The sequence below is a fragment of the Mastomys coucha genome, unplaced genomic scaffold (genome assembly GCF_008632895.1).
Source record: "Mastomys coucha isolate ucsf_1 unplaced genomic scaffold, UCSF_Mcou_1 pScaffold14, whole genome shotgun sequence".
NCBI lineage: Eukaryota > Metazoa > Chordata > Mammalia > Rodentia > Muridae > Mastomys > Mastomys coucha.
In genome coordinates this window covers 52671368-52697492 of record NW_022196896.1, presented here as the reverse complement: position 1 = coordinate 52697492, position 26125 = coordinate 52671368, and the positions used below count along the sequence as shown (strand labels likewise).

Below are 26125 nucleotides of genomic sequence, written 5' to 3'. Positions count from 1 at the left end.
CTGCTAAGGAGTTTATTATTACCTTATTGTTTTAGTTACTGTTGTTGCTGCTGGGAACAAGTGCCTGACATAAAAGAAACTTAAGGGTTATTTTGGTAACATGGCATAGTAAAAAGAGTATGGACTTTGGAGTCAGGAAGAACTCAGTGAGTGTGATTAAAGTTTAATTTTCACTGGGTGTGATGTACCCGGTAATGCCAGCAGTCAGAATAGGGAAGCAGGAACTTGAACCAGTCTGTGCTACATACTGAGACGATGTCAAAAAAATTTATAATGGAACAAATAGATCTTTTTGGTTTTTGGTTTTTCGAGACAGGGTTTCTCTGTATAGCCTTGGCTGTCCTGGAACTCACTCTGTAGACCAGGCTGGCCTCGAACTCAAACAAATTGATCTTAATTTATAGGTATTCTTACTTATACCTAAGCCTAAAACTGAAGCCATAGCTAATATGTATCATATACATATGGTGTGTGATAGACATAACTGATATGTAACAAATACTTACAGTGTGTGATAGACTGTAACTCTTGAAACATAAAGAGTGAACAATTCCCTGCCCTGACATACATATCCTCAGTTCCTCACAGACATGTCCACGCTGGCCTCCAGTATTATGTGTCAATTACAGTTCAAAATTTCCCCACTGAGAGTGGGTTTCTGTTCTCATACATTGTACTTCAATGTGTCTGCCTGTCTCCTGGATTGGGAGCTCTCTAGCTTGCCCTATGACCTCATTTCACTGGTGAATCCAAGAGAGATGGTTAGTTTTTATTTTCCCTCTTTCTGCTTGTTAAATTCAGCAGCTTCCAGATTACTTGTGTGCTGCTCTTTTACTAACTAGCCTGCAAAGGAGCATTGTTACCTCATTCTTGAGGATCAGCTGTTATACCTGTTACTTAAAGGAATAGGAAATGTCAAAAATATGACAGCTGGAAACTAAGCTTTTATTCAGTTTTAGTCTATAGAGAAGCACTGTGAATCACAGAAAGACTGGACAGTCAGGCTTCTGTAAAGAAAATTGTAATTTGAAAGGGATATCTGCTGGTTGGGAGCCTCCTTAGAGTTTACAAAATTGTTTTATCTGAGTAGACTTATGTTCTTGCTTGTTGAAAAATTTTGCTTAGTAAACTGTGGATCCTCCTAACCTGTTCACATAGTTGACTTAGCTTTTCTAATAAGTGGTTCTCACCCTTCCTAACACTAAGACCCTTTAATATATTTCCTCATGTTGTGGCGACCCCAAATCATAGTTATTTTCATTGATATTTCATAACTGTAATTTTTCTACAGTTTTGAGTCACAAATGTAAATATTTGTGTTTTCTGATGGTCTTAGGTGGCCCCTGTGAAACACTTGTTTGACCCCCTAGGTTGAGAGCCGCTGCCTTATTAGAAGGCAGATTCTCAGTGTGATGTTTAGTACACTAAACTAAGAGAAGCTGAGTACATTAAAGTGCAGTGCTTCCACATTATCGTTTCCAGTTCTCAGCTGAATGTGAACTGTCAACAGGGTAATGGCAGCATGAAGGGAGACCATGTCAGAATATCTTAACAACGTTTATGGTAGTCAGTTTCCTTTTCTTCTCCAAACAACTAACAAGCATGAATAGTAGCTAAGAAATAATATGTGATCCAATTTTTCAAAAGGATAACTTTCAGCCTGGTGGTGGTGGTGCACACCTTTCATTCTAGCACTCTGGAGGCAGAGGCAGGCAGATTTCTGAGTTTGAGACCAGCCTGGTCTACAGAGTGACTTCCAGGACAGCCAGGGCTACACAGAGAAACCCTGTGTCCAAAACAGCAAAAAAGTATAACTTGCTGGCCTAGTAGGTGAAGATACTTGCTGCTGAGCCTGACCTGAGTTATCCCTAGACCCACACAGAAGAAGGAAAGAACTGACTCTTAAAGTTGCTTTAACTTTAAGTCCTTCGAACTCCACACACGTTATGATATGCATACACCAATACATACCAACAAAATGATCAAATAAATAGAAATATAAAAAAATCTGGGCCTGGTGATGCATTCTTGGGTCTTTGCTACTTGGGAAGTTGAGGCAGGAGGCCTACAAGTTGAAGACCTTCCTGGGCAACTTAGTGAGACTTTGACTCAAAATAAAAAGTAAAGTAGGTGTTAGGAGTGTAGCTCAGTGATAGCATTTGCCTATCATATAAGGTGATAGGTGCAGTCCCAAGTACTAAGGGGAAAAAGGCAGAATAATTTTATTTAGAGGTTAAATTTCTGTATTCACTATTCAGGGATCTCATTGTATAGGAATTACCACTGTAAGTTCAAAGACCATGCTTACCTGTTTAAAAATAGTAATAAATGTGTTAGGATTCCTTATACTGGCTTCATGAAAATTATGCGTAAGTGGGACTTAAATATTTGTTTGATTAATAAAATAATCAATAAGTCCAATGATTTACTTCACAGCTGCAGAAGAAAGAAGATCAACAACTTGAGCCTAAGAAAAGTACCAGCCCAAAAAATGCTCCAGAGCCCACTGTTGATCTTCTAGGACTTGGTAAGTGAAGGAAATGCAAAACAACTGAAACCTACTTAAAATGAATGTGATGTCCAATTTTTCAGTATTATATCAAAGATGCAGTGTGACAGGGTCTGACGAGTGTGCCGAGTTCTCAGAAAAGGAATTTTAATGAGGAAAGCCAGTATCTATCAGTTCTGTCTTTACTGAAATACAAGTAATGAGTTCCTCGGGGGGAGAAAGGAAATAATCTTGAAAGGCTTGGTAGATGTGACATTTCAACATTTAAGTAAAGATCGAGTCATGTCCCCCTCAGTGCTTAAAAAAAAATTAAGGGGGATTCTGCTGTCCCTTTAGTAAAATAATTCTGGATAACCTTATTAGCAAATATAGAAATTCAAATTTTAATTAAATTTTATAAGCTTAAACAATGCATTTAACAATTTGTTTTGCATATACAAATTGTTGATAGTGGTTTCCTAATGACGATTTCATACACACAGTGTCTGACTGCACTCACCCCTTCTTTACCTCTGACCTCCTTCCACTGCTCTTAGCTCTTCCTCGTCCCTTCCACTTAGATATCAGTGAATTTGTACAGGAGTAAAGATGAAGGATGGTTTTAAGATGTGTATAACTCACCAGTGGCTTCAACACTGAAGAAAATGTCTCTCTCTCACACATCAACCATTGAATGCCAGTAGTCTTCAGAGAGGGCCCAGGCCTCATGAATCCCTCCTGGTCCATGATAAAAAGGCCCCATCTTTCTTATGTGATGACAGCTGCTGAGTGCTCGAGAATGCCGTGGGAGTGTCATTCCTGGAAGTCAGCTTTCTGTAACATCCCATCCCTTTGGCTCTGACATTCTTTTACCTCTACTTCTGTGGTATTCCCTGAGCCTTGGAGTGGGAGACATAATTAGATGCCTTGTTTATAATTGAGCATTCAGTAGTCGCTTAGCCTCAGACTTTGAGCTTCTGCATTAATTACCACTCACTGCAAAATGAAGCTTCCTTGACCAGCAGCAGTAATGTATGAGCATAAACTGAAATATTTAGAAGACAATTTCTTAGGCAAATCACACTGATTTTGTAAACAAATATCCTAGCAGTACTTTTTTTTTTTAAAACTAGAGCTTAACCATAAACTTTTGAATTGTTTACACTAACTAATGTGAATTCTCTCCTGAGAACTGACCCTCAAATCCAAACAGAAAACAGTTGGCCACCCCTATAGTCCTATAGTCCTCCCCCAATTGTATCAGTACCACGTCAATGCACAAATTCGCTGAGTAAGACAGTTTTCTCCTAGAAGCTTGCATGGTACTTTGTGGAACAGAGAAGGAATGTCTGCTTTGGTGACAGTGTTATTCAGAGTGGTAATAGCATATAGGAAAAAAGGTTTATTCCTCACCTGTTAACGTCATCTGAAGCTAGCTAATATTCTGCTGTCTCAGCTTTACTTCAGCTCCAGGTTGACAGCAGCATCCCTCCTTTTATCTCAAGCAAAAACTAGCCAAATGTCCAAAGACAAAAAGTAAAGATTTTAGGTTTTGTTGGCCATAAAAATCTCTTGTAATAACTACTTAACTATAGATAATACCTGAATGAATAGACTGTGTTCTATTAAAACTTAATTTGTAGAAAAGGCAGAGGATCAAATGTGGCCTGCAGGCACAAGTCCCCATTCATTGATGGCAGTTATGGCAAAGGGACAGGAGTGTGTAGTGGGTCACACGCAGCCTTGTGAAGTTTGTATCTTAGGGTTATTACTTGCATCTCAGTGGTGACGTGGCCAACCAAATACCATTAAATATGCAGGTAAAATGAGGAAGGCAAGAAGGAATAAATAGTTGTGTTGTGTTTCTGGCTGAAAGTAGAATGAGGACTGAGAAGTTAGTGCACTCGGCTCATACAAGGTAACTTGGCTGGTAGGGTGTAAAGTGCTCAGTGGGATTTGAGAGACTGGGAAAGCCAACAAGGGGAAAAATCAGTACATATATGTGGTCCTTTAGAGGTGTTGTCCTTTAAATAGGGGGAAGAAATGGAACAGTAACTACAGGAGGATATGAACAAGAAAGAAACTTCTTTATAATGGGTAACATTACAAGATGTTTACTGTTAAAAGTGAACATGTAGAGTAGCCAGGTCTGACTCCAGTAACAAACAAACAAACAAAAAGCTGCTGTAACGATTTCTCCCAGTAGCCCAAAGAGCTTAGGTGTAGTAGGAAGGAGAAAACACTGATGACTGTATAATGTAACTACATAACTACATAAAATAAACTGCAAGGCAGAGACCAGATCAAATAAGGTTGTAGCTGAGTTGCCACAGTTGATCCACACACCTGAAAGTGGAAGAAGTAAATGATTATTAGCTGATGAAGTCTTGGGATTGGCTACTTGGCAGCATATTGCAGTTGTTGAGTTGAGAATTTGCTTATTACCTCTGCTAATACCGATTTGTACACTAGTTAACTACTGCCATCCATACAAACAACTATCACCAAACAAGTGTAGCCAGTAGCTTCTGCAGGCTAACGTTCTTAACACACTCTTTGTCTGCTACCACAGTAGAGGAGCTTAGGAAACTTTTCAGGGGAGAAAGTGTTTTGGGGCTGGGTAATAAGGGTAAGGAAATGTTTGAAGAGGTTAAGGAATATGTAGTGGTGACAATGGGTACAGGTTTAGACCGTGCCCCTAGAAGAGTTCCAGAGGGAGCTGGAGAGATGGCTTAGCAGTTAAGAGTACTAGCTGTTCTTCCAGAGATCCTGAGTTCAAATCCCAGCAACCACATGGTGCTCATAACCATCTGTAATGGGATCCAATGCCCGCTTCTGGTGTGTCTGAAGACAGCTAAAGTGTACTCATATAAATAAATAAATTTAAAGAAAAAAAACCCTGACAGATGCTGTGCCTTTAAAAAAGAGAAGAGTTGCAGAAGATGGGAAGGGCAGGAAAAGAGCTTCTTACAGAGTTTAGAGTGGGGAGAGGGAGATACCTTAACTCAAAACACATTCACGCCTTCAGCTTATTGGTATTTCTAGACTCATTTAAGATTTCTTTAACAAAACCTGTTAAGCGTGGGATTTAATGGGTTCCTGAAAACTCATGAGACTACAGAGAATCAAGGAAGCCCTTCCTAGGTGGGAGAGATGGCCCATAGCCATTAGTGTGCTGCTGCTGCTGCTGCTCTTGCACTGAACCTAGGTTTGCTTCCCAGCACTATGTCAGCAGGCTCATAGCCACCTGTACCTCCACAACTCATTCACGTTACCCCCAAGACACACAAACGTGTACAATTAAAAATAAATCTTTAATTCTTTAATTTAAAAATGAAGCTTTCGGCTCAGAGAAAACAGTGACCCTAAATCTGAATCATATTGGTGTTTGCTTTAGGCAACAGACTAATTATCTGCATAGGAGCATTTCTTCCTCTCCACTAAGATTGCTTTTTTTAAAAACCCCTCCTCCTTTATGCAGAGAGGAGTTAGAAAGTGTCCTCTGAACCCTTCAAGGTATATGCTTAAGGTGGAAGGCTTGAGAAGAAGCATACCTTGTTGGTATGAAACTTAAACTTCCTGGTTGCAGTTCTGCATTTTATAAACTGTTCCTACAATGTTTTTGTTTTGGAGCCATGTGTGTACTGCATGTACACTGTAGGACAGCCTGTCCTCCCCCCACCCCCGGTCTCTCTGTCTCTGTTCTGTCTCTGTTGCTGTCTCTTCCTCTTGGTACAAGCATATGCATGTTTTTGAACTTCTGAGGATGTCTGAGAGCGTCATATGTACTTTATAGCTAGAAAGTATTTCAGGAAGTCAAGTATGATTTAGCTCAAGACGATGGACAGTTTGTCTTTAATAAAATTAATTTCTTGCCTTAATCTTACCATAATCTAGGAAACGTCTACCAAACCATTTCTTACACATTATACTTTAGTATTGAATTATCATCTTTGGCCTGTGAAGGCCAAAGATAATATTACCATTTTAAACTTTCAGAAATAAATTTGTTTCATATGGTTTGACTTCATATTGAAGGGAAATCTTGTCTTTTGAGGCTGTATATAAAATGGCACAGGTATGTATAGATACGAGCAACCCAAACACTGTACTTACAGAAACATCTTTATTTTTTTTTTTTGAGTTTCTTATGTCATTTTATATTTTATTTTATTTTTTATTAGATATTTTCTTTATTTACATTTCAAATGATATCTCCTTTCCCAGTGTCCCCTCTGAAAAAAGAAACCCTATACCCCCTCCCCCTTGCTCACTAACCCACCCTCTCCTGCTTTCTGGCTCTGGTATCCCCTATGCTGGGACATAGATCCTTCACAGGACCAAGGGTCTCTCCTCCCATTGATGACCTACTAGGCCATCCTCTGCTACGTATGCAGCTGGGGCCATGAGTCCCACCATGTGTACTCTTTGGTTGGTGGTTTAGTCCCTGGGAGCTCTGAAGGTACTGGTTAGTTCCTCCTAAGAGACTATAAACCCCTTCAGCTCCTTGGATACTTTCTCTAGCTCCTTCATTGGGTACCCTATGCTCAGTCCAATGGATAGCTGTAAGCCTCTACCTCTATATTAGTCAGGTACTGTCAGAGCCTCTCAGGAGACAACTATATCAGCCTCCTGCCAGCCAGCACTTGCTGGTGTCCACAATAGTGTCTGGGTTTGGTGATTGAATATGGGAAGATTCCCAGGTGGGGCAGGGCAGTCTCTGGATTGTCCTTCCTTCAGTCTCTGCTCCATACTTTGTCTCTGCAACTCCTTTCATGGGTATTTTTCCCCCTTCTAAGAAGGAAAGAAGTATCTACATTTTGGCCTTCCTTCTTCTTGAGTTTCTTGTGGTTTGTGGATTGTATCTTGGGTATTCTGAGCTTCTTGGCTAATAGCCACTTATCAGTGAGTGCATTTGAAGAAAGCAATCAAAGAAGATCTCAGAAGATGGAAAGGTCTCCCATGCTTATGGATTGGCAGGATTAATATAGTAAAAATGTCCATCTTGCCAAAAGCAGTCTACAGATTCAGTGTAATCCCCATCAAAATTCCAACTCAATTCTTCACAGACTTGGAAGAGCAATTTGCAAATTCATCTGGAATGACAAAAAACCTAGGATAGCGAAAACTGTTCTCAACAATAAAAGAACCTCTGGTGGAATCACCATCTCTGACCTTAAGCTGTACTACAGAGCAATTGTGATAAAAACTGCATAGTATTGGTACTGTGACAGGCAAGTTGATCAGTGGAATAGAAATGAAGACCCAGAAATGAACCCACACAGCTATGGTCACTTGATCTTTGACAAAGGAGCTAAAACCATCCAGTGGAAAAAAGACAGCATTTTCAACAAATGGTGCTGGCTCAACTGGAAGTTAGCATGTAGAAGAATGCAAATCGATCCTTTCCTATCGCCTTATACAAAGCTCAAGTCCAAGTGGATCAAGGACCTCCAAATAAAACCAGATACACTGAAACTAATAGAAAAGAAAGTGGGGAAGAGCCTTGAACACATGGGCACAGGGGAAAATTTCCTGAACAGAACACCAATAGCTTATGCTCTAAGATCAAGAATGGACAAATGGGACTTCATAAAATTGCAAAGCTTCTGTAAGGCAAAGGACACTGTCAATAGGACAAAATGGCAGCTAACAGATTGGGATCTTTATCAATCCTATATCTGATAGAGGGCTAATATCCAATATATACAAAGAACTCAAAAAGTTAGACTCCAGAGAACCAAATAACCCTATTAAAAATGGGCTACAGCTAAACAAAGATTTCTTAACAGAGGAATACTGAATGGCTGAGAAGCACTTAAAGAAATGTTCAATGTCATCCGGGAAATGCAAATCAAAAGAACCCTGAGATTCTACCTCACACCAGTCAGAATGGCTAAGATCAAAAACTCAGGTGACAGCCAATGCTGGTGAGGTTGTGGAGAAAGAGGAACACTCCTTCATTGCTTATGGGATTGCTGGTACAACCACTCTGGAAATCAGTTTGGTGGTTCCTCAGGAACCCAAACACTGTTAAGCCACATCTAAGCAGTTGTGTCAGCTGTTAGTATGTATGCCTCCTGAAAGACTGGCAGTGTATGGGCAAGGCTTCTTCTACACACCATTATGGTACCTGCTCATTAGAGCATGCCTGACTTCAGGTTGGCCAGGCTGTAGAACAGTGCAGAGCTGTTCCTCCTAGCACAGTAGACTGGGAGCTTAGTACAGGGACTTACAAATGGAGTAGGACAGACAGCGCATGAGGGCAAAGATTACCTTTTAAGGGCATCACAGTTTCTTGGCAAGTTAGCCAAATAAAGTTAGGAAACAACTTAAATCTTTTTTTTTTTTTGGTTTTTTGAGACAGGGTTTCTCTGTATAGTCCTGGCTGTCCTGGAACTCACTTTGTAGACCAGGCTGGCCTCGAACTCAGAAATCCACCTGCCTCTGCCTCCCAAGTGCTGGGATTAAAGGCGTGCGCCACCACCGCCTGGCAGGAAACAACTTAAACCTTGGAGTTTAACAGTGCTTCATGTGACTTGAGCCTTAGGGTTTATCTCATCCCTTAAAGCAAGGAATATATTTTAATAGGAACGGATTCTAAACAACATTTTATTAAGGAAAAAAAAAACTTTAAATGACTTTTTGACTACAAAAAAAGTTTCTTGAACAACACAAACACTTAGAAAACTTCAAGAACTTTACTACTAAGAAGAGCATGGCTGAGTCTGCTAGGGCTTTATTGGCTCAGTAGGTAATATGAGGAATTGGACTTGATAGTTCATTGTGATAGGTTGTACTAAAGGCTGAATGTTCATGCTATGTCAAAAAATGGTAATGAAAAATACAACATCTGTTAGCTTATCCCCTTCTTACCCACCTTAAACTAGGTTGGCAGTGTGTAAAATTTCATGTTGGTCTTTGACATTATTTCATTATCTTTGTAAATAGATTGTGACTACCTGATGACTCTGCTATTCAAGTAAAATTTGAATGCAGTTAGTATTTAGTGAGCGTCAGCAGTTTGTTGAACACTAGTAAACACAAGAAAAGGAATTCAATGTGCAAACATTCTTTAAAACATCTAGTACAGTGTCACTGTAGTAATAATGGTGATAATGAATCTTTATCTGTCTCTTTCAAATAATGAGAATTAGAAATTGACCTTCAAAATAAATTGAAACAATAATTTCTGTGAGGCATGCTGAAGGTAGTAAGCAAAGACAGCATGTTTTAAAATCCACTGGAACTTGTGTTTACTGAAGTGTGAGGTTGAAATGTTTCAATTGAGGTTATTAGAGGTTATTAAGAATTGGTATGCGTAGCTTTTGTAGTAATAAGGAATATTTATGGGAGTGAGATCAAGAGCTTACCATGAAAGTACCATACAGTAAGAAGCCTAGGACAGAGAGAAGCTGGAGCTGGTATATTGTGTGTGGGTGGTGTAGGTGAAAGCAGTGATTTTAAGACAGGAAGTCTTCAGATTGTGGCGAGTAGTGTGCTACCGTTTGTTCAGAAGCGGTTGGAGCTATGCCTCGAAAGCAGTAGAAGTCGACTTCTGGGAGACGAAACAAAACTTAGGTGTTCTCTTTAGGATGGAGAATAAGGCCTAGGGTAGCAAGGAACACAATGCTTTCTTTAGAATTGTTCTTATTTTTAAAAAATAAAATTTTAAAATAGCACCCTGTTTCCTATAAATTTAAGAAATTCTATATTGACAAAAATGTATATTCTTTCAGATGGTCCTGCTGAGGCACCAGTGACCAATGGAAATACAACCACAGTGCCACCCCTGAATGATGATCTGGACATTTTTGGACCAATGATTTCTAATCCTTTACCTGCAACTGTCATGCCCCCAGCTCAGGTATGCAGTAAAATGTGGTTCTCTGTGACACCACTTTCTTTTGAAAAGCTTCAGAAGTTTAACTTTAAAATCGTTGTCCCTGAGCTGACTGGCTAAAAACCTATTCTTTAGGCCAGGGTTTATTTAGCAGGCTAGTCTTGCAGTTTTATTTTGTTTAAACAGATAGTTTTACTCAAATACAGCCATTTCTGTTGATTTATAGTTTTCAGCTACTTTGGCGATGTAGCTGTAGGAACGGTTACAGTAGAGTCTGATATGACCCATACAAGCAGCCTTCACCATTCTTAAAATTTTAGAGGAACAACAGAATTTAGAATGTATGTATGGGGGTGTGTGAGACAATTTCAACCTGACCTTAATTCACAAGCCTGTGTTATTAACACTGCTGATGCTAATATATTTGATTCCATAAGTTCTGGCAAATTAAATGTTTGTTATTTTTCAGAAGATAAAATATATTTTAAGCTAGTCTTACAATGAACCTTGCTATTTTAAATGATTAAATAAAAACCATTGGATACACCAACAAGATTTTAAAAATACTAATGGTTAAGAAATTCAGTTATTTTTGTGGCATTACATAGAGTTTTCTTCAGAAGAAACATTACCTTTCAAGGTTCAGTTTAAAGTCACTTGGAAGCCTGCTACAAACACTCTCATTCCCTATTATGTTGGAATGTTGTACCAAGGCTGGGGCCTGCTACTGAGGCCCAGGTCTCTCTCTCTCTCTCTCTCTCTCTCTCTCTCTCTCTCTCTCTCTCTCTCTTTCTCTCTCTCTCTCTCTCTCTCCCCCCCTCTCTTCTTCTCTCTCACTCTCTCTCTTTTCTCCCTCTCTCTTTCTCTCCCTCTCTCTCTCCCTCCCTCCTTCTCTCTCCCTCTCTCCCCCTTTCTCTCTCCCTCCCTCTCTCTCGCTCCCTCCCTCCCTCCCTCTTGCTCCCTCCCTCTAGCTCCCTCTCTCTTGCTCCCTCCCTCCCTCTCCCTCTCTCTCTCCCCTCTCCCTCCCCCCTCTCACTTCCTCTCTCTCCCTCTCTCTCTCTCCCCCTCTCTCTCCCTCTCTGTTTTCCCCTCTCTCCCTCTCTCTCACTTCCTCCCTCTCACTCCCTCTCACTCCCTCCCTTTCTCTCCCCTCTCTCTCTCTCCCTCCCTTTTTCTCTCCCTCCCTCTCTCTCTTCCTCTCTCTCTCTCTTGCTCCCTCCCTCTCATTCCCTCCCTCCCTTCCTCCCTCTCTCTCTCTCCCCTCTCTCTCTCCCTCCCCCATCTCTCTCCCCCTCTCTCCCTCCCCCCTTCTCTCTCCCCCTTCCTCTCTCTCTCTCCCCCCATCCCAGTGCTGACCTGTTGCTGCTCAGCACCCTTAGTTAAAAAGGAAGCAATGTATAAATGAGTTATTTAATTGTAGGAAGGAAGAAAATATGCCAATTTTGTAGAGAGTAGGAAAGGAGAGGAAAGAGAAAGAGAGAGAAAAGAGAGGAAGAAGGCAAGAGAAGAGACAGAGAGGAGAGAGAGCAAGAGAGAGAGAGGAAGAGTAAGAATAAGAGAGCAAGAGAGAGGAACAAAGAGCAAGAGAGCGAGGAGGGGGCAAACCACCCCTTTTATTGTATGGGGCGTGGCATGCCTGGCTTGTGGTCAGATGACTGGGTATAGGGTCCAGCTAGAATGCTGGGAGTTTGGGCATTGTCTGCCTATAGAGCACACATCTGCAGGGGTAGCTGTGAGGGGTTTGGGCAGAAATCTGAGCCTTTGTCTCAGGAGCTATCACCGAACTCCTAGTCCCTTGTGAACAAATATACTCTGCTCAGTGGGTCTCTAGGGTTCTAAGGTGGCAGCTCTACTGGACCCAAGCTGTCAGAATAGCCCACTGCCCTACATTGGAATACTACAAATAGCCAGTTTGTTTCCTGAAAGGCATTTGAGATGCAGTACTTCTTTTCTATATGAAAAGTGGAGCCACATCTGAGTTCTGTGGATGTAAAGATTTTCATTACTGCTCATGTGTCAGTAAGACTAGTAATGTTTTATTATACATATTTTTGTTATGGGAATTATTGTGTACTTGCCTTGAATTTAACAAGTAAGTTTCTTGGGAATTAGTTAGGCTTAAAGTCATCATCAGCTTCGAGAATGGCAATAGTGTGTGTTTCAGGAAAGGTAGCCAGCTCAGTGGTGTCTTGGCCCTTTTAGTCCTTACTGTCCTCATGTGCAGACTGGACTGAGGGGACGGTGGAGGTGCTTCATTCAGTGTGTGCCATGCAAGCATGAGGTCATGGGTTCTGATCCCCAGCACAGCTGCAGATGTCTATAACCTCAGTGCTGGATGTGGTGGAGAGACAAGTAGATTCCTGAAACTTGATTGACTGGCCAGCTAGCCTAGCCAGTTGGAAAGCTCCAAGTTCTAACATTAATGCTAATCAAGGTCTAGTGAGTTGGTAAGCTACAAAGACTATCATTATCATGCCTTGTGCATGCTGATTAGTATCTCCTAGGATGGTAAGGCTTTTCTTCTTTTTTAGAGAAGCCTTGTTTGCATACACACACACTCAAGGAGGCTGATAGAGAATAGTAACTTTCCTCCGAACTGGAGTTAGAGGTGGTGGGGGAGCCGCCATGTAGGTACTGGGGAAATTAACATGGGTCTTCCAGAAGAGCAGTAAATGCTCTCTTTCTTCCTGCATCTTCTTTATTCTACATACTTTTAATTTCAGAACAAACTAAAACAAACAATAAACCCACCCTGCTATTCTGTGGGAGGGAACCTTCCTGCCTTAAGGCACAAGGACAGAATAGAAGAGATATTCTAGATTTTGAGCTAAGAGTAAATGCTGTTAACCATTGACTTGTCTCTCCAGCCACAGCATGGTTCATTTTAAAAATCATATCTTAATTCTTTTCTTGAATACTATTTATAAATCCAAATCATGCCAGTTATATTGAGCCCTGTAAGATAATTCATGATAAGAATTACCTTTTATCCACACTACATGCTAAGATTAAAATCCAAGTACATTTTCAAAGTACTGCCTTTGCCAATAAAGTATAATTTAGATGTGCATATTTATATGAGTCCTGAAATGGTGAAAGTTGCTAATTCTGGCAGGCTTTTAGTATATGAAATTAAGCTGTAATTGGGTTTAAGTACCAACATAATGAATTACTCTGAACCCTATTTGACTTTTGCTGTTTTCTGAGCATATGTAAATTTTAGTCAGAGATTAGCCCATGTATAAAAATATCCTGGGTTTACCATTTACTTGGAAGTAGCTTCCCAGAGTGTACATGAATAGAGGGTGGGAGGAACTGGGTTCAGCAGTCCTTTCCTGTCTACATATAACAGGAAGGGAGGGAGTGGGGAAGCAGACAGAATATGAATATGTACACATGCTGATACCAGCCCTGGGATTCTGGAAGGGCCAGAAAGCCCGAGTTATAAAACAGCAGGCACGCTGATGGTAAAATGATAACAAACACACCACCAGTAGACTAGCAGACTTCAGGTGCTTGCTAGGCATGCTGCTTAGGCTGGGCAGTTTTAGCCAGTGTCTCTGTTGAGGTAGATGTTCAAATTTACTTATGTAATATTTAGACCATGAGGCTGTTCTTTAGACTGTTATGCTTTGAAAACAAAATTAGTATTTCCCCAACATTTGGGCTTTTTTATTATGTCTCATTCATCAAGAATGAAACCCAAGCTGCTGAGTAGATTCTGGTGTTGTGTAGAAGTGATGTGCTGGAAGGATCACATGGTGATGTCATTTTGCTATCACTGTTAACAATAAATAATAACTGCATAGTTATCCATTCCGTTACAAAGCACCTGTGGTTACAAAGCCTGTCCTCATTTTATAGGACAGAAGTCAGGTGACATATAAATATAAGAGGACCTTATCTCAAGACTCAGGAGTAGGGATCCAGCCCAGCCAAGCTGGCTAGGAACCATTCTGTTGGCTGCTGTGGTACCATGATTCATATATATATATATATACATATATATGTGTATATACATATATATATACATATATATGTGTATATACATATATATGTACATATATATGTGTATATATATAAGAAAGAATATATATATATATTTAAGTTTATATACTATATAAACTAAAATATAGTCCAATTAAAAGATACTGTTAGGTTTGGTAGTCTGTCATGTATAATTTCTTACATATTTTAGAGTATTTGCAAAATAAGATAGCCTTTTCTATGTTTCTTAAAAGTCTTGCTCAGTCATAATAGAGTCAAAATATAGTTCTACCTAAATAAGTTTGAATAAAATGCTTTGACGGTAATTTAATGCCTGGTGTTCTATCCAGGACAGTAAATATGTGATTTTAACTTCTGCTTGCTACCCACCTCAATCTGAGTTTCAGAAGAATGTGAGCCAGCATTTACTAGACTTCAGAAAATCTTTTATTTTTTCATTACTTATTTAAAACAAATGATTAAGCAAGAGTTTCAGTTGTGGTTATGTAAAGCTATCTTTGTGTAAGATAAAGTAGATTAATGGGAAACTTGTTTTATATTAAATATCTAAATTACTTGTATTGATTTGCCTCTGAATAGCATGAAGGTTATGGCTGAATATAGGTAGCCAGTTTTCTGTACTTATTTTCTGGATTAGATGCATTCTAATATTGTTAAATGTTGTACGGTACAGCTTTTGAAAAGATACAAGCTTTTGTCTACCATTACAGAGCCTTTGTTTCTGAAGTTGTAACAGTCTTTATTCTGAGTGACCCTAGTTCTTAAGAGAGAGGCTGGGAGTCCTCAGACAGCACCTGCGAGGTGTTTACCCACTGTTCCAGGATGATGAGCAAAACCTGCTCGTTCAGCTGCTTAGCGTGGTTGTGGGGGAGCTCGTGCTCCTTGGTGTTCACTACAGGTTATGCCATGACATTGCTTCTGCATTCTAGATGCTCGTGTGTGGTTGGAAAATGATCTTCAGAGTTGTCACCATTTTCCTCTTATTTTATATACTACCAATTTCATAATTTTATGTGGACTTTAGTATTAGATAAGCTGTGCTGTATAGAAATTAACAGTTTCTGTTGGCGTTTTGCCCAGGGGACTGCCTCTGTACCAGCATCTACTACCCTGTCTACAGTTACGTCTGGGGATCTGGACCTGTTTACTGAGCAAACTACAAAGTCAGAAGAAGTAGCAAAGAAACAGCTCTCCAAAGACTCCATCTTATCTTTGTATGGTACAGGAGCACAGCAAAGCACTCCTGGTAAGCTCTCTCCAGACAATGACATGGTGTTTCCCACTACATCCTATGAAACTACATCAGTTACACTTTTCTATGGTAGTTGTGGATGCTTCTGTTGCAGCTTATAGACCGGAAATGAAAGAAGCATCAGAATTAAACAGTATAGGATTCACAGAACTTTATTCATTTGAGACTTAATAAGTTTACATATCACTTAATATTGTTCTACAAATTTATAAGACAGGAATTCAGGAATCACTGGATTTGGATTTATATGAAATTTGACTTTGTGCATACTCTTGTTTCCTCTGCAGGTAAACAAATAAGCAGTCAGAACTATACATACATATAATTATGCAAAACTTGGAAGTGTCATTCATTGTAGTGAAATAAAAGCTTATGATTATATTCAGTTTTAATCCTTCAGATCCTTCATTCCAAAATAAGCTTATTTCATATGTAGAGTGAAATTGTGTGGCCAGCCACCGATCTCCTCATAAAACAAAGAACCACCTCTCTATCTGCCTGTTTGGGTTTTGGGAGATCAGTGGTATAAGTCATCAGAAGCAGCATGTCCTCTCAGGGTGTGAGTCTCTGCAGGTTGAGGCGTGGGTTGTTTTGAGCTGCCTGCCCTTTTTCTGTATCTGGAGAGGAGTACAGCCATAAAAAAGAGCCTCTTCTTGACTTGTTCTTTTCATTTTTTATTCATGGTTCTTACAATACAGGTGTGTTTATGGGACCCACAAATATGTCATTTACCTCACAAGCACCGACTGCATTTCAAGGTTTTCCTTCCATGGGCGTCCCAGTGCCTGCAGCTCCTGGCCTTATAGGAAATATGATGGGACAGAATACAGGCATGATGGTGGGCATGCCCATGCACAATGGGTTCATGGGAAACGCACAGACTGGAGTGATGCCACTTCCTCAGAATGTTGTTGGCCCTCAGGGAGGAATGGTGGGACAAATGGGTGCACCACAGAGTAAGTTCGGCCTGCCACAAGCCCAGCAGCCTCAGTGGAACCTCTCACAGGTAAGGCTCATGTAGTTTCTACCACCTTAACATCCAAGAAACCATGTTTGTATTTTGGGACTTTTATTTGTTTTGAAATCTGATGATGGAACAAAAGAAAAGGATAAGTTTGATCAGATCCAAGTGTTTATAGATAAGATGACTAGTTACTGCCCTTACTAAGACTATTCTATAATGTTAGGACTTTCCTTTTCCCATTTCAGACTGTAACTTAGTTGTAATGGTGAACATGCCTGTACTAGGTAGAAGTTATCTTAGGCAGCATATAAGAGATACTTCAATTCCTACCTGTAAGGCTTGGTACCATGCTTACTCAGCTCCTGGGTGGGATCAATTCATAGTCCACTTAGACCAGAGTATGTTCACTGATAAGCTTGCATCCTTTTTTATTAATTCTTATCAATGAGATAGAAATCCAGCTTCATATTCTCAAAGCATTGTTTTATGAGGGATCAAGGCTGCCCCTATCATGTGGTTACTGCCTGTTGATGTCTGTGGAACATTGGCTCAGGAATCCCTATGGTGAGAATGTAAACCCTGCTTACCTCAGGTATTCACTGATAAATTCCATGTCTGTCTGGCTTACATTAGAGTAACATTTCTGCTGTTGCCCCATAAACAGAGGCTTTGATTTAGTGCCCTTGGTCCCATTCCCTTTCCTGCATGATGGTCCATCAAGCATCTTACAAGAACCAGGATCACTAAGACCCCTGGTTTACCTTCAGAACATTGACTGCTAACTAACATTCACAAATCCACCGTATATCTTACAAGTGCTCATGTGCGATTACAGGTTCAGTTTATAGGAATATGTGTACACACTGCTTATGCATTGGAAACCTCGGAAACTGTGTCAGATATTAGTAACAGCTTTTCTGTGACCAGGGCTGAGGCTCACTTGACTCAGGTTAAATTACAGGCGAGCCACCGAAGAACAGCAGCTCTGTAAGCAAGGCCATACAAAGTCTTTGTGAGCAGAAGGGAAGATGGAATCTACTTGCCTGTAGACACATTTGGGGTTATTATGTCTTGGGTTTTCAAAAAAAAAAAAAAATCTGCACAAAGAACACAGTTAATGTTGAGCATAGGTTAACAACTATTTTAGGTCTTGTTCCATCACCAAACTGGGTAGTGAGAGAACCACTGTGTTAAGAGCCTGATAAATATACTGTATTCTAGCCTGAAAGAAAATTACATGTAGTTGTTTATTGTACGGCATATAATGAAATTTAATTTTAGCTATTTGTGTTATTATAACATAAAACCTAAAACATATGCTATATGACCTTTTTAATGTTTAGGAAGTTTATTAAGGCCATTTATGATGTTAATAGAGAATTATGGGTATTTTGTAAATGTTAAGGTAATTCTAGGATGTTTTACTTTCTAAAATTTCTCAGTCCTTGGGAGTCACAGAAGAGTGATGGACTCAGATACAAACTCAAAGATTACTTTGATGTGTTTTCCAGTTGTGGTTAATGTAGAAAGTGAACTCATTATGGATTGCTCTATAAGTAATGCCTCACTCAGGAACAAGTAGCTGTGTGATTTTAGTAGAGAGACTTCTGTGTGGTCTCCCTCCAGTGTCTGCATTAATTTTCACATCTGATGAGGTATCAGCTGTAGCTAAAGAGTCTAGTGAAAAAGTGAATCATCCTTGTAAACTAAGCCTTTTGTGTTTCACAGATGAATCAGCAGATGGCTGCCATGAACCTCAGTAGTGCAAACGCTGGTGCAGGTTTTGGCCAGCCCCCCAGCACGACAGCAGGGTGGTCTGGAAGCTCATCGGGGCAGACTCTGAGCACACAGCTGTGGAAGTAAGAAGCTGCAACAGAGCTTCGTCCAGAACCGACACCGACATTCCTCGCTACAAAGGCATCTAGTTCCCATTTATTCATGTACATACATATTTTTTCTTTCCCCCATGTGTTCACATTAAGAATTACCTGATTGACCGTATTGGTCTGTGCTGATTAAATTTGATGTGAAAGCAGGTTGAGAAACCATCTTGTGTGGAAGGCAGCTTTGCTCATATTCCCCATGATGTCATAAGCCACATTGAGAAGCTGCTCAGTTAACTTGCATAATCAGTTTTATTCTCAAAATTATAGCTCTAACATTTGCATATAAGGGAAGTAGTTATCATGTTAGTGATACCTCTAACAGTATAAACCCCACCCCCAAATTAGCCAGAAATCCTGTAGGAAGGTACTGTATGATCAAATGTTTAATCATATAAATAGAATGTAAATGTATCACTGAGCACTGTTTTCTAGTGTATCAAATTCTTTTATTCATCACTCACTCCACTGTGCTGTTGTTATGATGTGCTTAACAGGGAACGTGGTTAGTAAATGGAGATAAACCTGGATGGTACTGTAAAATTCAATGAAGACTTCAGAATTCAAATTTCCATTGCCTCTTGTAATGTGGACCTCTTCTCATGTACTTAGTGCTAATATGAAGACCTTTTTCTGCACTATATGCACACAGGGTAACTAAAACAAAGCCACTTTTAATCCTTGAAGGTATATCCAGGTTTATGACAGTAATTGTGTTTACATTTTATGGTGCCTAGTATTGACAAAATGTTATTTCCCTATATTAAACAGATGAATCCACACACCTTTTTTATTTGTGGGTTTTATTTCCTACAGTGTACACTGCCACCAGCTTTCCAAATAGTTCATGTTGTGAAGCCAAGAATTTAATTGGGAATATTTAATTGACAGAATACTCATCAGCTTCTAAAACCTATTCCATTCTACCGGTATTGAGATGGCTTGGTGAGAGGGAGGGAGCAGTGTGAGATACTCCAGTGTCCTTTTCAGTATCATGTGGCTTCACTGTACAGAAATCTTCCAATTCAGAAAACACATGCAGAACAAATGAAGACAACACATTTTGTAGCATCCAGGTAGCTGTTGAGTCAGACGTCCATGGACTGACAGCAAAGGCCGAAGGCAAAGGAACAGTACCTGACCAAGCAGCAGCCTAAGCTCCCGACCTCCTCCTCCTCACCTGCTGGTTCTGGCGGCTACACCTCAATGTTTACTGTGTCCAGGTGGTACTTTGGCTCATTGGCTAGATTGACCTTCTCTGTCCGAGTGTGCCACACGAGAACCTGCGGAGGAAGGGGGTAATGTAAACAGCCGTACTATCAGCACCCGGGGTTCAGCCACATGAGGGAGATGAACATGTACCTTGGTGCAGTTACTAGCTTTTGGTTCCAGCTCTTCAACTGTTGTTATCTGCTTTAGAAAGTCAGATTCTTGCATCCCTGGTTGGGATCCACGGCGCTTGAATACAGCCTTCGGATTGGACAAGATGACTTGCAGACTCACGGCAAATCCTGTGAGTGAGTGAAGTAGAGAGATATGCAATTATTGTAACTGTGGTCACATCCAAAAGTACAAATACCTACTATGTGGTTAGATCTTGGTATTCACACTTTAGTAGGAGCATTGCCTGCATACAGTCTCTGAGGAAAATTAGTCCATGGTTTTGTACACTCTGATGACACCTACCACAAAATATGAAGTCTGTTGATAATCAGATTTCAGAAACTGCCTCAGCAAGGTCACCACAGCTCCACATTTAACTCTCCACACTATTGCAGAATTATTAACTGTCTTGGTGGTGTCCCAGTGCTGGCCCAGCCTTCCTGACTGCTTTTGACATCATTAGTGTGTGCTTTATCAAAATCAAGGTCGGCACTGTTCCAAACGACTTGACATTGACCACTTTGGTAGTAGAGGTACTGATGATCATGTAAAACAAGTGTTACTTAATGTATAAGCATTAGTTTCACTCGTTTAAGCATAAAGTGGAGTAGCTTAGAGATCAGTACAGGCAGTATTGAGTCATTTGACAAGTTTGGATTTTGTATTGGAGTGCTTAAAATCGAAATCTAGCTTTGTGGTAGAGCACTTGTCTTCCATGTAGGGGGCTGTGAGTTCACCCTTCAGCACTGCAAAGACAGAAATGGGAGCTCCCTCCAGTGACTGGCTGGCTGTGTGACAGAATCGTCACTGTTTAATCTGATGTAATATACTCCTAATGCAGCCGACTGCACATGTGACTGTTTTAGAAATCTGAAGCCTGCACCTTTGCTCCTGACAGTAAACTCAGGCTCTCCAGGAGCTACTGGGTTGAGAGCCAAGCTAGGGACTTCTTCATAGGAACATGTGTCTACTCTTCCATTAGCACAGATGAATGCTGCTTTTTGAAGAAGTGTCACATCATCAGACTGTAACAGAAGAACTGTGAGAAGACCCCATCACCTCCAGTTGTCCTGCTGTTAAGTCATAACATGTTATGCCCTGGACCCTGCTGCCTCTTGGAGGAAGTTAAAGCTTAGCTATGCACAGACGGTGCTCTATGAAGTGCCGAGTGAAGCAAAATCAGGCGTCATAACCCATAAAGTGGCCTTCAGACTGCAGTATTCTCCACTAATGCTGTGGGGAATGACACTGTGCATTCTAGTAAGCAACATTAATTTGGAATATCGTCTTTTTTTTTGTTTTCCTTGTATTTGGGACACTGGCTAAGTCACTTAACTTCTGTTAACTCTGTAATGCCCCCATTTCTTAATCTGCAAAAGAAGTATGAAACCATGGCATGTAGAAAGATTCTACTAACTTCAGAGCACTGTGCAAAAGACTGCAATATATAAATAAATATGTCATTATGTAAACAGTGGCAAGAAGGGTGGGCAGTACCAGCCTCCATTCACAGCTGCAAGCACCCTGGTAGACAGGTAAAGGGCCTGTGAATGGCTCTGGTGAGCAGAGCCAGGCCACATGTATGTGATAAGGGATCTCAAGTCTTCAACAGGCACAGCTGGTACAGCACAAGACTTCAGCAACACAACCCACACCTGAGGTTGATAAAGTGCCTTTTTGCATCAGACTAGATCACATTAATGTTAATGACTTTTTTTTTTTCATGTGCTTCACTCTTTATCTAAATGCAAGTCTGCCCTTCTCAATCATACTGGAGCTTGGTGGAATATTCTTTATGTGGCTTCAAGGCACCACTTTTTTATATCCCTATTTTCATAGCACACACAATGATCCAAATGATGCAGAGGTAATTCTGAAAATATAAAACCATTCAGACCTGATTTCCTTCATTGTCCCTTAAGATGTCAAACTCACCGTCTGCAGCCAGTGAAAGATTCAGATTAGATGAATATTTTCTCCATTTCCATGGTTCAGGAATATTTCATCACAGTGTAGATCTATGTGGCAAAATGAAGCACAGGCCACAGCCGGCTCTGAAGCTACCATTGTTTTTGTTGGGTGCCTTCTTGTCCTCATTGTGCAGTGATTTGCACCTGAACAGCAGAGCCCTTAGGGAGAGGCTCACACAGTAACCTAGCTCCTTAAAAAATGGGCTAGAGGGAAGAGGGGAGGACATTCATTATCTAGGTGTTCTTCACCTACTTGAGTGGATTCTGCCCGCTCTCAGCTCGGGTCACAGCCACAGCAAGCAGGCAGGCATCAGATGGTAACTAGGCCAAGCTGGGTTGCTTGGGGGAAGTCCTCTGCCCTGGTGAGCTAGCATGCTGAGCTAAAGTGCTGTCTCTTGGAAAGAGTGTGCTGTGGGTGTTTTGGGTTTTCTTCAGTTGTAAGTATTTGCCTCGAGCATTATATCCTTACTGGATTTGGTTTTAAAAGTTCTGCTGTGTCTTTTGAGGTATTTGGGTTCTGGCAAAAACCATAGAAGTGGGGTTTTCTGTCTGTGTCAGTTATGGAAAAATGTGCTATACCAGTGAGAAGTGACTGTTGGCTGTGAAGACAGGTCTTAACAGGTAAGGATGGGCAGGGAGGGCATATCCTCACTAGGCCGAGGGACAGGGTTTGCTGCAATAGATTACATGCTTACTGAATGCATTACAGCCTAACAATCCATTTCATTTCCAGACAAGATAAAACCACAGGAGAATTGGAGAAGAGATGGCTCTTTGGTTAAGAGCATTTGCTCCTCTTCCAGAGGGCCCAAGTTCAGTTGCCAGCACTTGTGTCATATCTCACAATCATCTGTAACCCTAGTGCCAAGGCTTTTGGCACCGTCTAACTTCTGTGGGCACCTGGCATGCACTTGGGTGCATGTATGTACATGCAGGCAGAATACTCTTAACAAAAGTCATAGGACTAAATAATAGCAAGAAGAATGTTTAGTCATTTGGGGTGAAACACATATGATAGATTCTCCAAGAATAAATAAATGTCAGCCCTAAAACTGCCAGAGCTTCTCTGAAGAGGCCAACCCTACAGGCAAGGAACCCCCAAACTCTGCTGTCTCCTTTGGCTGACAACTGAGAGTGTGAGGAAGCTATAGAACAAGAATTTGCAGAGCAAAAAGCTCTGCTGGTTGGCAGAGGTTTTCAAGCCTTCAGTGTCATTAGCTGATGCCCACAGAAGTACCGAGACCACATAGAGAAGTAGAACGGAGGTGGAGAATCAGTTACCCTGACTCCCTTTAGCCTGGGAGTGGGCACGTTCTCATCAGCAAGAACACAGCAACCTAGTAGTAGCTGCAGCTTCTGTACGGAACATGGACATTGACTGGCTAGTGTGGGGTCAGATTCGCTCTGAAAGCTGAGATGCTCCTGCCTAACCTTAAAGACAAACCTTGAAAAGATAGAGTGCCTCCAAATAACTTGGTCATGTCCCAGAAAAAGCTCAAGAATATTTACTTATATTTATAACATAGTATATATTATGTTTGTGTGTTCATATTACATACACATGCATATCATTTCTCAACAATTTAGAATTCAAAATGTCTCAGAACCAAAACTTCCCTGCTGTACAAAGAAACAGGAAAGTAAATACTGCAGCAAAGAGAAATTCAGAAATGATAGAGATTGCTGAATTATTTTTTCATATTCAAGAAGGCTGAAGAGATGTGGGCATGCTGAGGGAGAAGAGGGATTAGGCCATCTCAATGACAAAACTACAAGGAGATTAAGTGTCCTGGGTAGAACTAACATCTGAGACACAAAAGAATAAAATATCAGCAAAGAGGATCTTTAAAAGTTCAGTAACAAAGATTAAATGAATTTCAAAAATATATAGGAACGATCAAAGTAAATTACATATCAAAGAAAGTGGGAAAATATAGAACTACTAAACCAAAATAAAAATAAGACTAGAGAATCAGAATGAAAGGTGAGAGAAAGGTATAAAAATACATGAAGAAATGATGACTAAAAATGTCCAGCCTTCATTCAGTGAAGATATATAAAGCCTAAATAACCCTGTTCCTAACCTAAAGGTGACCTAAATGATCAGTCCAACCATAATAGCACCTTACGCAGTCTTCACACGTGATGGGAATGATGCCAGACAAACCATAGTGGAAGTCAAAACCCAAAAACCCTCAAGTAATTCAAATTACATAAAGTATGTGTAAAAAAGTAAATTACAGGTCAAATCCAGGGAAGGGAGAAAGTGGTTAACTGAATGCAAGAGAAAACAAGCCATGAAAGTTTGAGGCTAATGAAGCACTTGGGGAATTATTGTGGGGCTATGAATGTGTGTGCATGGTATAGAGGCCAGAGATCAATACTTGGTATCTTCTTCCCCCTCTCCATCTTATGTGGGGGTCAGGATTTCTCACTGGAGCTGACCATCTGGCTAAACTGGCAGGCCAGCAAGCCCTCAAATCCTCCTGTCTCCTTCCCTATTTATGCTGCAATTATAGGCATGTGCCACCACATGTTTACAAAGGGGCCAAGGATCTCAACTCCATCCCTCATGTCTGTGTAGCAAGCACTTGACTCATTGAGCCATGTCCCCAACTCCAAAAATCTTTTTTTTTAATACAAGTTCTTACTGTGTTGTCCTACTGCTCCAGTGGGCTAGCTTGAAACCTCCTGCCTTAGCCACTTGCCTAAGCCAAGATGTATATATGTACATATGTATATATGTATATATATTATACATGCTATATATAAAAAATATATATAATCTATCAATCATTACAGCAAGCATGGTAAAAATATTCTCAAAAATATTTTAAACACTAAACTAAACTAGAAAGATGAGATCCCACTTTTATAAGCTAGATGTATGTGCTATTAAATGTAAGAGCAGACATGGGGAAGAAGAGAGCATGCAGAAGAATAATGAATGAGAAATGACACCTGTAGGCTCAGTTGGTAGTACTGCTTGGGAAGGTTTAGCCTTGCTGGAGGGAGTATGTCACCAAGGCAGGTCTTTGAGAGTACACAGCCGCAACCCTACTTGTAGTTTCTGGACTTGAAGGTATGAGCTCTTGGCTTCCTACTCCTGCCATCAAGGACTTCTGTTGCTCTGGAATTGTCAGACCCAATAAACTCTTCCATAAGTTGCTTATTGTCATGATGTTTTAATCACAGCAACAGAAAAGTCACTAATACACTGATAAGCATCATAAGTTCTCGAGCAGTAGAAGGCACAAACCACCAGTATGGAGAGAACAGGTTCTGGTGACATGAGTAACAAAAAGTATTAGCTTCATAACGGAGTTTCAGACATCTCAAATTGCATCGGACAACCTAAAACAGTCTAACAAAGAAATGAAGTTTGTGGTTCAGCTACCTTCTAATACTACAACTTTCTAGAGCCAGACAACCTTCAGCTGTGAATCCCAGAAATCATGTAAATAACTAACAAGTGCTGCACTAATTATTACTTTTAATAAAAAAGGAACAGTTCCGTAAATTATCCTGAAGGGCCAGCCTTGCTCTGACACCCAAACTATGCAAAAGCTTTACAAGAAAACTGCAAGCAAAATTCATGAAGAAAGGCAGAAAGCCGCCTCAAGCTTCCACAAGTCCATGCCCACATGAGAAAGGCAGTAAGCCATGGCCACGTATGTTAATCTCAAGGTTGGGACTTGTGATCTCAACTGTATAATTCACTGTTAGAGAATGTAAAAGGAAAACTATCTTGATAGATGGTCAAGACTTTTTCACCAAATTCAGTATCTTTTTATGACTCGGATTGAGGGGGGGGATATGACTGAACCAATTACAAATGTGAAGTTTTCAACTTGATAAAGGGTAGGAGAAAAACTGGAAGAGAAAACAACTGACATTTTACTTCCAGATGCAGACAGACTCAAACTCCTGTAGATTGTCATGAGACACAGACAGCTACTCTTGTCTGTGTATTATTCAGCAATGCAGTGGAGATCCTTGCCGTAGGAAGAAGCACCATCCCTCATTGGCTTTTAACAAAACAGGTGGCACAGATGGGCATAAAGTCCATAAGACAGAGCTCCCCTCTCTCTCACCCAGTCAGCAGCATCAGTAGTGGTTGTCAGTGTTCCCTGCTGGGATAGTCACCAACTCGGTCTCACCACCATGTATCTCACCCACTCGCATGCGCACACTTCTCTTAATCTGCAAAGAAAATAATCTCATGTCCTATAAGTCAAGCCTACTCCCACTTCCTGCAGTATGACATATGGCTACAAGCTACAAGGCCGTTATAGTCTGCTCATGAGATACGACTTTCTGAGTCCCCCCCCCCC

At 40.6% G+C, this 26125-nt stretch overlaps 2 protein-coding genes across 9 annotated transcripts in view; one reads left to right on the top strand and one right to left on the bottom strand.

Annotated features, from left to right (window-relative positions):
- The window catches only part of Smap1 (small ArfGAP 1), a 77591-nt gene extending 58371 nt beyond the window's left edge, over window positions 1-19220 (top strand). For 3 of the 8 annotated variants that reach the window (XM_031367045.1, XM_031367047.1, XM_031367049.1), the window contains exons 7-11: window positions 2437-2527; window positions 10228-10355; window positions 15420-15585; window positions 16290-16597; window positions 18284-18466. In XM_031367045.1, coding sequence (XP_031222905.1) covers window positions 2437-2527; window positions 10228-10355; window positions 15420-15585; window positions 16290-16597; window positions 18284-18418 — 828 coding nt within the window. In that variant the 3' untranslated portion in view covers window positions 18419-18466. Of the gene's footprint in view, window positions 1-2436; window positions 2528-10227; window positions 10356-15419; window positions 15586-16289; window positions 16598-18283 lie in introns of all 8 variants that reach the window. The other 5 variants (XM_031367044.1, XM_031367048.1, XM_031367042.1 and 2 more) reach the window with 4 other exon arrangements.
- Window positions 19221-19224: 4 nt separating this feature from the next.
- B3gat2 (beta-1,3-glucuronyltransferase 2) overlaps window positions 19225-26125 on the bottom strand; it is an 89693-nt gene continuing 82792 nt past the window's right edge. Inside the window, exons 3-4 of the mRNA XM_031367050.1 lie at window positions 19801-19949; window positions 19225-19721 (exon numbers count right to left, since the gene is read on the bottom strand). Of these exons, the coding sequence (XP_031222910.1) occupies window positions 19635-19721; window positions 19801-19949 (236 nt within the window). The 3' untranslated portion in view covers window positions 19225-19634. The remainder of the gene's footprint in view (window positions 19722-19800; window positions 19950-26125) is intronic.